The sequence below is a fragment of the Trachinotus anak genome, unplaced genomic scaffold (assembly GCF_046630095.1).
Source record: "Trachinotus anak isolate AG129_WGS33_773 ecotype Australia unplaced genomic scaffold, CSIRO_AGI_Tana_v1 ptg000011l, whole genome shotgun sequence".
Lineage (NCBI taxonomy): Eukaryota > Metazoa > Chordata > Actinopteri > Carangiformes > Carangidae > Trachinotus > Trachinotus anak.
The window spans coordinates 18,778,615-18,791,093 of NW_027273862.1; the positions used below are offsets into that span (position 1 = coordinate 18,778,615).

The 12,479-nt window shown below is 39.1% G+C and overlaps 1 protein-coding gene across 2 annotated transcripts in view; it reads right to left on the reverse strand.

The window, feature by feature from the left end:
• Nucleotides 1–11,805, reverse strand: part of lgr4 (leucine-rich repeat containing G protein-coupled receptor 4) — a 34,096-nt gene extending 22,291 nt beyond the window's left edge. For both annotated transcript variants that reach the window (XM_071488683.1, XM_071488682.1), the window contains exons 1-2: nucleotides 11,208–11,805; nucleotides 240–311 (exon numbers count right to left, since the gene is read on the reverse strand). In XM_071488683.1, coding sequence (XP_071344784.1) covers nucleotides 240–311; nucleotides 11,208–11,389 — 254 coding nt within the window. In that variant the 5' untranslated portion in view covers nucleotides 11,390–11,805. The remainder of the gene's footprint in view (nucleotides 1–239; nucleotides 312–11,207) is intronic.
• Nucleotides 11,806–12,479: the final 674 nt, after the last annotated feature.

Here is a 12,479-nt window from a genome sequence, read left to right on the forward strand (position 1 = left end):
CTTTACTGCACCTTTTATAACTGCCCTTGCTCAATTCATGAATGGTGAGTGATTCGTTACCTCACGTAATGCTGTGCTTATCTTCAGCTCAGAATAAGGGCATGCTGTGCACCTATAGTGTGTGTTTTGCAGTACAAACTCAAATACCCAGGTGCATATCATAAAGCCCAGCCCTCATGTCAACATTGTACAGAGTAAATACATCATTAACGAGAGAGAAAAAGGGGGCATGTACTCACAGTTCTTCCAGATAGGGGAAGTTCTTGAATACATATGCTGGAAGCTCGGTGATGTTGTTCATGCTCAGGTCACTGTGGAAACAGAAAATCAGTCAGAAACACTGTAAAATCTCTGTGCTCACTGAAACCTTTAAATCAGAGGTCTGATCTTACCAAGATCTTGGTAAGCACACTGGGTCAATTAAAAATTAACATAATTTAAATGTTTTTACTTACTTACAGAAGATTTTCTCTAATTTTAATAAGAGTGTTTAATCATCTTTGTATGGGGTCTTAGTTTATGACCCACACTATAGCAAATATGCAATTAGGATCGTAACATGATGATGTCATTGACTGTATTTGAAATCTTTATATTAAATACATATACTACATAAACAGGGTAGCTGTGTCACACATCCCTTATGGCAGCTTTATGTATTTTTTTTTTTTTAAATATTCTGTCTTTTGAGTGTACCCGCATGAGTGCAACCTCAACGCCAAAAAAGCCTTGAAAAAGCCCTTCTCTTTAGCCGCAGGGATCATCAGTTTTCAAACCAACTTCAAGTAAAGAAAGGCATGTAGCAGCATGAAAAATATGCACACAGAACTTGATTTGCTTCCCCGCCAAAGCTAATATGAGGATATGTGTTTACATCTTCATAATGATATTTCAAAGAAAACACACTGATATGTATATGCTTACTATTGAAAATGTTTTATCTTTAGGAAAGCAGTGCAATTAAGTATAGACAAAAATGCTATACTAAGTGTACCAAGGAGACCTATAATGTGAAGGTAAACTCAACTCTAGATCCGTTATCTTGAATAGGAATCTACGAACCTGCTTCAAAAAGATTCCCCCCACCCCACCAGACGCCATATGTAAAAAGATGTCTCATATCAAGACTGAAAAAACATCCGGGAATCACAAATGGAGCAACCCCCTGCCCCCCTCCCTTTCACTCTCCAACTGGTCATCTTGAATTTCACTGCCAGATCTCTCTAGGACCTTGTGTGTGGGCCCCTGAATCCTACAAGGATCATATTGCCCTTCCTCTGCAGTCCCAACTACATGTACACACAAACACACATAAAGAAGCCTTAAAAGGTGGGCCCTCACAGAACCCTCATCATCCCTGTGACCTATGTCCCATCTCCACTTACCTGGTTATCCAATTACTATATGGACTGTGCAGCTACAACACTACTTCCATCCACATCCCCCCACTAATTATGGTTTTTTTTTGTTTGTTTGTTTTTTTTATACCCTGACAACATCTCTGGTGCTATTCTGCAACCACTGCTGCAGATCTGCCACCACCAATGGTCAGATGGATACATCCCTGACCACATTTTAAACCGTTTTACTAAATCTTCTGCAGACTGTTGACTGCTCTGAACCACATGCAGGGCTGGGGAGTATGGGACGCCTGCACGACTCTATCACACTTCCTCCCTCCCTCTGTGTCTGGCTGCTTTACTCATCAAGGTCCTGGCCTGTCCCAGCTAAGATAGATTGAAGAGGACACTAAAAATGCAGCTGTGATAAATGGTGACAAGCCTAAATGCTTCTACAAACAGGTATTAGTAAATTTCTATCACATGTGCCATTTGGCTTCATTTTAGCAGAGGAAGCAGAGAATCTGAGAAAAAACAGACATGCTTTGAGAAAAGGAAAATATGATGCTAAAGTATAGTAAGACCATATTCTAACAATATAGCTGCAAGCAGCGATGTGGGGGCCAAGCATCTGAGCAGGCCACAGTTACCATGGAAACATGGTGTTTTTATGTCAAGGGCACGGTTGTAAGAACTCACATTAAGTTTCATGTCAGTTGATTAAGGATTAGCGGAGATATGACTTGATTTCTTCCATGTGATAACGTTTGTGGGTCTAGATCTCAAGATTATCTGTGCCAATTTTTTGTGAAGACTGGACTAAGTTTGTCTGAGGAGTAGTGAAAAAACACATTTACATAAAATCCAAAATGGTGGCTGCATTTGCAGATGGGCAAGGCAACTTGTGTCTGGTATAGCAGACACAGAATTTTGATTAAGACAAATGCATCAACAGTTTCAAGGCAAAATGTACATTTTTTTATTGCAGTTCCCACTAGAGGTCAAAGGACACCCGATTTCTTGAGCTACCTGCTGATGGGGTCTAGTGAAGTTTAGTTTTCATACATAAATGTATTCCTGTTTATTGGCTTTGCCATTATTTGAAAATTGGCAAACAAACGCTATCAAAAACCAGAAATTCATGCGGTACCTTTTGCAAAATCATCTATGTCACAGTGTATTGAACTCATCTTTAAATTACATGTTTTAATAATAATAAGACAGTGAGTGTGCTCTGAATTTATGAGATGAACAGTGCATACACTGGGCCTTATATCTGGTGCAAAGACTAACTGAGCATATTTCTGCATGTGTATATGGGGGGTTTAATCAGGAATATACACAGTTTAAACTGTTGTGCATCTGCCCGGCTTAAACACATGTATGCTCATCTCTGTGCATCTGTTGCTCTCTGAAACTTCCTACAACCTGATGTAGAAAATCTAACTGAAATCTTTTTGTAACTGATGCAGACAACAAACTCTTCTCAAGATGTATGCAAAACGTGTTGTTTATTTGACATGATTTCTAATAAAACAAACCCATATTAACCTTCACAAAAGACAGTGCCTATAACAACTGTCCATAGAATTTAAATGAAGCAGAGCAGCAGCCAGTCGCAGCAGCAGTTTATAAGCTCAAACTTGGCCTATTTATAGTGTGTTTACCAAGTACAGATTCACAGATCACTGAATAACTACACGAACTAGGTCTTGCAAAGAGCTTAATTGTTACTAAATATTTACACTTAATAACTACTGGGCGTGACTGTTGTGCAGCCGCTTTAACAACCTGATAAAAATTACTTGTTGCGAAACTTTGTGGGACGATTTGTAAGAGCACAGTAGGCTTAATAATTAAGAAAAAAACATGTTACCAAGACTCCAGACCAAACCAAACAACCAGGAAAAGACTTTGAGGTCAAAAGCCAAAATGCCAAAAGCTACTGTAACATAACTGGAGAGTTCATTGGTTCCTATGAGAGGTTTCACCGGAAGGACATCAATCAGCACAGCACTTCACAAATCAACCCTGTGTGGCAGAGTGGCCAAAACAAACGCACTCCTAGAAAAAAGGGACACGCTTTGAACAAAGATCCTGTGGTCTGATAAATCTAAAATCCAACATTACAGCCATAATGCAAAGTACATTGGCTGTGGAAACCAGATACAGCTACTGTAATTATCCACCTAAAACCATCCTACACCAAACTGTAACACCATATTGCAAAAATGTTCAGAAAAGCTTATGCAAGTCATGTAAAAAAGAAGCTGAAGTGAATGGGTATTTTATACCTGTATCACATAACAAATTTGAAAATGACCCCCCCATCCAAAGCCCTAAAAATACTTCAGTTTTTGGTTCAACTGTTTTAATTTCTGAATATTGTGCTGACTTAGATTATCAGTGTTTCCTGTGTGTTGTATTCATCAAAAAAAAAAAAAAAACCTGCTGTGAAAGCAAAAGTGAAACATACAGTACATCTGTCATCAGTGCCTTTTTTTCACAGCCTGTAGAAGTGACTAACCTATATCTTCTTATAGTGTACAACATAATACTAGACAACACCTTAAATTTACATGAAGAGCACAATCTTATGTAATGTAAAACACGTGTTATAATGAACTATACGTCATAACACATGCAGTAACACATGCATTGCATTAGTCAGTTAAACACATTGCTAGGTCCATTTCACTAAATGATAACATAGCATAAAACAAAAAAGACATGTTGCTATAGTTACCTGCTGTTTAGTAAACCTTGCACATTGATGGTGGTTAAACTGCTGGAAAAGAACAATACGTTATGTGTCCTGTTTTATGATTTTAATTGACCTCAGCTCCCCAGTCAGAAAGAATAATAGCCTGTGGTTATAAGTTACATATAAATGAATGACAGGATCACTAATTTCCAAAGGAAAATTTGGAAATAATACAAAAAAGCACCTTCTGTCATGGAGACTTCGGCTGGCATTTATAGAGACAATCGTTCACATTAATGTTTCTGTCACAGTTTGTTACGGCGCTCAGGTGGTCTGTTGATCACTCAGTTTTCATCTGATGTGAGCAGCAGCTCTACAGTCTCCTCTGGGAATTTAAGCACTGTTTTTGTTTTGCTTTTACTCATGTTTTTCTCTTGTGAAAAAAAAAAAAAAAAAAGAATGTGTATATTTTGGAACAGATGGTTGTAGTTTGGGATTTTTCAGAGCGTAAACAATTATATGATTAATAGATCAGTCAATCGACAGGAAATTAGTCAGGAAGGATTTTGTTAATCTATTCACTGCACGACTGCGTGCACAGGCCTTTACAGTGCATTCAGAAAGTGCTCAGACCCCTTCAATTGTTTCACATTTTGTTGTTTTGTTATCCCCCCCCCCCCCCCCCCCCAAATCAATCTATAGTCAACATCCCATAATAACAAAGTAAAAACAGAATTTTATCAATTTTGGCAAATGTATTAAAAAGGAAAAACTGAAATATAACATACACAACATAACACAACATATATATCACAACACCTTGAACTGAGTCCACCAGGTGACTGGACATGATTCGTAGAGGCACACACCTGTCTATATAAGGTCTCTCAGCTGACAATGAATATGAGAACTGCCAGCAGAGTTTAGAGGCCGCTTTGTGTCATGGCACAGATCTGGGGAAAGCTACAAAAAAAACCAGGACTCTCAAGAGCTGACTGCCTGGCCAAACTGCGTAATCAGGGGAGAAGAGCCTTGGTAAGAAAGGTGACCAAGAACCTGATGGTCATTCTGGCTGAGCTCGAGCGATCCTGTGTGGAGATGAGAGAAACTTCCAGACTTCATCTCAAAGATGATCAAGAGAAATGGGAGGCACCTGAGCAAAAGTTAAAGTGTCATAACAAAGGATCCTAATACTTGTGTCAATGTGATATTTCACTTTTTCCATTTTAAGAAATTTGTAAAAAAAAAAAATCTACATTGAAGAGGTTTATACATAATCTACACAGATTATAGTTTGTAATAGTATTAAGTACTTATCCATACAACATTTTTAATAGTACTAGCAATCATTTTGCATATTCATAGCAGGATTTACATATCTTCGAATGCAAATTACAAGTTCACTTCCTTCATGTTTTTCTTTTAACTTTATCATCCCTTTCTTAAACAAGTGAAACCTGATTTCCAGATGTAGAAGAGCTTGCTTACCTCCCAAATTTAACAATTTCAACTTTTTTGGAAAGTAAACTGTACAGCAAAGATCGAGACTTTACCAACTCCTTTTATTTTGAAGCCTAACTTTCTATCACTTTTGACAAACTGTGGGTCTTGAAAATCTGGCCCAACATAGTCTTTTTCCCCCTTTTTTTGTAGCCAGGCACAAGTTCACTAATTCACAACTAAACTTATTTCTACAACTTTAAGACAACCGTCACCCTTCACAAATAATGTATCACTCCATTAGGCCTGTGGTGCAATACATCAAAATTTCCACAAAACATACAATCATGGATGTTCAAGATTGTATTGGTAAGAAACAACTAAATTAATGCTGCAGCACACTGCAGTGCACAATGAAATACGAGCATTACGCCAGGCAGTTTTGTAAAAATCTAATCAATATTGTCAAATTTTGATGCACAGACAGGTAAGATTATACATAGCAGATATGTACACGATTCTGCGATATATCAGTATACTCAATGTATCGCAGCCTGCTCCATGTGGAATGTAGTAAATGACTATATCACGAACATCAAGTATAAATTGTCATGTAATTATTTTACGATGGTGGCATGAAATTCGCTTCAGTGTTTCGGTTTTGCTCCTCACGCTTTCCCCTCTGGCACTCTCTCTCATAGACACACTCTCCCATCCACCCAAAAACTCTCCTGGCTGCGAGTGTAACGTAGGTGAGGGGTGTGTGTGTTTTTGTATCTGGAGTGGAGGGAACTGGAGAGAGTGAAAAAGTGCGGCGCCAAAGCAAGTTTAGAGGCTATGTGTTTGGAAACTGTAACTGAAGATGCAGGCGGATGAATTGGTAAACATTGCCTGTGTTGCGTGTGCGTGGCGGTTGCGTCGCTGCAACTGCCAGCTCTGTCTGTCTACATGGAGTTTGCCTTGGCATTTGTTTACCCTCTTTCAGAGCAAGACACACATGCACAAAGTGAGAGTGAGCGAGAGAGGAAGAACCAGTAAAATACCGCCCTTCACCTTATATAATATAATTATAACCAATGTTGGGTTTCTGATTACCATATGGTGCATCTGGCCTCCTCTGTCTCGCCATACAGTTGCTAAAATAGTTTTTTAAAAAACCTAATATATATATAATCCAGACAATGATATTATTGTGAAAGGTGTCAGTTATATACAATGCTGCTGATATCATGTCAATATGACAATCAACTGATGTTTTCCTCGTCTATTTTTTGCTGGGAAGAGCTTATCACGAGTGAAAAATAGGCGAGATACTGAATCTCTAGCTCACACAACGCAGCAGCAAGGCATGAGAGGTGTGTCTCTTTATGCATCAAAGGGTTAAATCATGTAAGTACTTTAGAGGAGATTTCAAAATATCATACTAATTATATATATATATATATATATATTTATATATATTGTGTATCATGATATAGCGCCAAGCCCTATTTGGTAAAGACGAAGTTTAAAAAACCTAACCTATCTCTAGTTTGTCACATTAATAAAAGAAAGGAATTTCAGCACAGTCATTTTATGTACGTTGAATGCAATTGAATTAGCAGCTTTCTTCAGCTCCAGTCTTGGACTGCTACACTGAATAAATGTCAGCTACCTAAGATTATCTTGAATTGTTGTCACCAGTCCATGATGTGCTCTCCATACGACAAACACTGCATATGTTTCAAACTTACTTCTGAGCACTGGCCCATCATTCTTTAAAACTCTCACATCCGTAGACCTAGACCCTGACCATTCAAACTATTTCCGTCAAAAACCTTAAAAATTTAATTTCTACCAAACTCAACTTGTGGTGATAATTTCATTTTTGAATACTGAGCACAGGATTCAGAAAACCAACAATCATTAGCGGTTAGAAACTATTTGATAGGGGGATGGGAATAGGTGTATAAGTGGAGGACAGGGTTGGGGACTCAGAGAGGGGGAGAGCGCGTTAATATTCCCCCATCCACAAGTCATCCTGTTTGGGAGCGGGAACCACTGACTGGCTCCTTTCACCTCTGCTGACCAAGAACAAAAGTATCATTCAGTTAAAAATGGATTGAGGGCACCAGTGGTGAAGCCAGCAAGCTTCACCAGCAGAGTGCAAGACCCCTGACGCCACCCCTCTGTTTTCCGTAAGTCTCAACCTTGTTCGCACTATAAAGGGCCTAACTCTAGTGAGATGTAAGCTGCTATAACTCCCTCTTGCTCCCTTAAAATGCACAAGCATTCATGCAAACACTGTGCCAAAAAGGAAACCTATGCAGAGACTCAGTGACAGGTAAACTACATACCTTCAAAAGGAGTGTTTGCTTTGTAACTGGCTGAGGGGCCTCCTCTTTTCTTTCATCTGCTTTTCTGTGACAGGGCTGTTTCCATTACAGATGCCAAAACTCAAGCCCCTGTGGGCTGTAGGTAAGAGTCCACTCCAACACTGTCATATGATTTATTGTACAATATATGGTCTTCCATTGCCATAAGGTTTTTTTTTTCTAAAGTAAAGGTACAAATCAACAAAACAACCAAATAATTAGCCTAAAATACTCGTGTTGTTCTCCTGACCTTTGGACATAGTTATGCTTACATTATTCACTACCTTGAATTTGTCAGTTTCTGCTATTATGTGTGTATATATTTGCACATTTTTATCTTTAAACTTAAACAGCTTCCTCCCTGTTTTTGGCACTGGCTAGACTACATTTTTCACTCTGTGTCTTTATGCCACCATATTATGTCTAAAGACATAATAACTGTAAACAAATGTGAACAAGCTCAGTTGAAGATATTGTAATGACAAAACACTCATATATGAAACTTTTCCCTTACACATCAGCAGGCCATTGTGGGTGCATTAGCCATGAGAGAAGGAACCCTTGCAGCTGCAATATGTCTCACTAATCCATCATGATCCCTAACCCCAGTGCTTCACATACAAAAGACGGAGGGAGTGGGAGAGGACAACTAAAGTTCAAGAGACCAGGAGAACAAATGAGAGTAGGACAGAAAGAGGGACAAACAACCTTTCACATACTTTTAAAAGTTTGAAGTGAATATATCAGGCACTTTGGTGTTTAAGACCTATCACAGAGCATTTAGATAACAGACTATGAGACAAGAAGATCCTGAAAACAACATATTGTTTTCCAGTTTGGCATAAAATAAGCCAGGAGAGTGGGGATAAGAGGTATGATATCATTTTGTGAAAACATTGTTTCATGTTGAGATGTTGGACTGCCCATAATACATTGGAGCATTTTCTTTTCCCAGAGGAATAAGTGTGCTGAGTTTCAGCTGTAAGTAGTAAGCCTAGCGTGACATGTCTTGACAGCCTGGTATATGAATCCACTCCCTCTGTTTACTTTACCTAACACTCTCTTAACAGTGGTGATTTCAAGTGGCACAATATTGGTTCTAGTGTAGCGAGGCTTGGGCCACCATTCTTAAAAGGTGGTAAAACAGCACAGAGGTTTCCACAAACAAACACAAGCCTTTACGCTTTGAGGCAAGGGCGACAATGAAATACTGGTTATTTTATTAACCACATAACACATTCTAGATATAGACGAGTGCCTGTGTAAACTTTAAAGTCATAACTTCTTCTATTTGTTATTCATGGGAGCACAGTAACTACAACAAGCCACAATAAATTGCTGTTTTCAGTTCTGTAACAGAGGTGGTTACTTTAGTTTATGATTAACCCAGTGGCTGTGATACAAACTGAAGAGTTTCTTCATGGGGCAATCATCAACTGTATCTGCACCACTCCATACAGATGTAACCCACCTGGTGCCCATTAGCTCCAGTTTTTGTAAAAACCAGTGCCCTTACTTTGAAGCAGTAGTTAAACTCTTATTCAGACTTGTGGTGAGAATGTGATAATGGCACAAGCTTGAAACCTAATTATTTTACATATGTATGGCACTGGGAACAAGGCGCTGCTGGCTACAATCCATGCAACATAACTCACCCAAATCTAGCCCCATTTGTGACCACAACACTCCAAACTTTATTCCATGATTCAGTCGCATAGCATTTCCTACCCAAACCTAAACTTCAAATTGTTATGCTTACACCTGTTATCCAGCAGAAGGTTCTCTTTTAAAGGTGTTTTTGTGATCCCAGAAACATGCTGTTTGTCTGAAAAATAAAAAAATGTTTATCAGGGGCCAAACTAATGTTTAAAACCAATATCGCCTGGTTTTCAATCTAATATTAGCTGGTTTGGCCCCAGACAAACATTTCATAATTCCTGGCAGAAGTAGGTATCTTTGAGATCTGAAAAATAACCTTTAAAACACAACCTGCTGCTCAACAATGGGTAAAAAATAATAGTGTATGGAGTGCTAAGGTCAGAAATAGCGTTACGCCAAATCATGCTGTTCATAAAGTGGAAAATCAAACAAAAATCTACTGGTTCCAGAAACTCAAATGTGAGATTTTGCTGCTTGTATAAGTTTTATGTAATTGTAAATTTAATATATTTCTAAATTTGGATTGCTAGTTGGAGAAAACAAGAAATTTGTAGACATCATGTTGGCTCTGGAAACTTGTGACTATCATTTTTGACTATTTTGGCATTAGTGAATGCAGCAACTGGCAATTGTTCTTATTATTGATTAATCTTTCAGCTCCTTTCTTGATAAACAGTTCAGGGTAAAATTGGCAAAAAGTTGTGAAAATATCTCTTTCACTACCCAGTGACCAAGATGAAATATTTAATTTGCCTATTTATGCAGGCAACAAAACCAAATCCCAGAAATATTCAATTCATTATCGTGACAAATAAAAGAATCAAATCTGCACATTTGAGACACTGGAAACAGAAAGTATTCATTATCCAAAAAAATGACTGGAAATGATTAATCAATTATCAAAATTGTTGCAGATTCATTTTCTCTAGATCAATTAATCAACTAATCAACTCTAAAATGACTGATTTAGAGCTGCAACCATCAGTCGATTAATCAATTAGTTGACTGCCAGATAATTAACTGTCAACTAATTTGATAAAGAAGTCATTCTTTAAGCAAATTTGCCAAACTTCCACTGGTTGCAGCATCTCAAATGTGAGAATTAATGCTTTTCTGTTACATATATCATGGCAAATTTGATATATTTGGGTTTTGGACCGTTGATCGGACAAAACGAAACATATGAAGATGTGGAAATTGAGGAAATTCTAGATAAAACAAATTATCTAGAAAACAATCAGAATCAATAATAAAAATAAGCAGAAGTTGCAGCCCTAGATCACCTGATTAAAAGTAAAAAAGTAAGTGATAATATTACTTGCAGCCCTACATATTCTGTTACAACTTTACTGTGAGCTGCTTTAATATTGCTGCTGACAGGAATGTAACTTTTTAGCTGTACTGGAGAAGTTGGTAACAAGTTATGAAGCAGTGTGTAGTTAACTGACCTGTGGGGAGACCTTGAGAGTTGTGACACATTAAATATTGACTCAGACTACAACCCTTCACTAACATCGTCATTACAGCATTTCCTCTGGTGAGACATTTGTGGAAAGTTTATACTCGGTGATGTTGAATGTCCATCTTTCACTCATGATGCAAATACAACAACATCCCACACATGCACAGGGCCTTCACGGCGAGGCATTTGTATGTGCACAGACATGTTTTGAGCTTGTGCTTCGCTGTGGATGTTAGGTTAGTACTTACAGGTAGTAGGTGAAAGCGCTGAGCCCGGTCGGGACGGTGGTCAGTCCTCTCCCGGAGCAGTCTGCACCTCCATCTTCATCGCAGCTGCATGAGGGCGAACAAACGGCCGTCGACTGCCCTTGACCGGTGGCACCAGGACGAAGGAAACACCACAAACATATCCAAAACAAATCCACACGCATTTTTCCCCCCAGTTGGTTCAGGTGAAAGCGACACACAAAAAAAAAAAAAAAAAAAGGCGGACAGGGGTGGCTTTGTTTGTGGTTTAATCTATTCCGGACGTCGACTTCTCATGTGGTTTGGTCGGTAGAGGCATGAAGAGATGAAGCCTGAGCGACGCTTTTCAATACAAAATGTAACGTTCAAATACTTCGCACATTAACGAGCCCGACCAAAAATATCCACGCTAACGTCTGGTTGGTGCTAGAAACGAAACATTGTCTCCGAAGACGAGAGGTTTACCTCGCTGTGTAGCATTTCTCAGCCCCCTGTGTGTCGTATTAGTCCATGAAAATAAAGTAGCAGCGCTGGCGACAGGAGCGGTAGCCTACCTTGCGTTTTTTGCGTTTTCGTTGTCCCATTAAATAACCCCCCCCCCCCCCCCACCACCACCCCCCTCCCCCCGGAAAAAAAAAAAAACGATTGGTGGCTGTTAACGCGTCGCTGAGAAGCTGTTCCGGTGACAGTGAAATCTTCAGTTATACATACCGGACAATCATTTGCTGTCCTGGTATGTTTCCTTGCAGGAGATCACCGTCAGTTTTCAGCCATTCCTTACGTTCCCCTCCTCTGCTCCTGACATCAACAGCATGCTTGTAGCTCGGCAGGCACCCTACCGGACAACCTGCAGCACTGGGCCCGGCCTGTGCTGAAACCTGCACCACAACACCACAGCCTGCCAACAACCAAGTGCTGCAAACTCACCAGCAAAGCACAAAAAAAAACAACAACATAAAAGCAGCCAAACAAACGTAAGATAAAACTTTGACAGTGGAGGTAAAAACAGTCAGATCCTTATTTGAAAAATGTATAAAAGTAAAAAGTTACCAACACCGTAAACATACTCCATCAAAACATGGATGAGGCTACCACAGGCCCTGACCTAGGGCCCCAAATGGTCAGGGGCCCCTGGGCTTCACCTGCAAAATGTTATTAAAAGAAACACAAAACAAGGAGAGGGGGGATAAAACAAAAACACAAAGAGATGGCAAATGACTTTAAAAAAAAAAAAGATGTAAAATAAGTCAGAAAGAAAGAAAAGACAAAACAAGA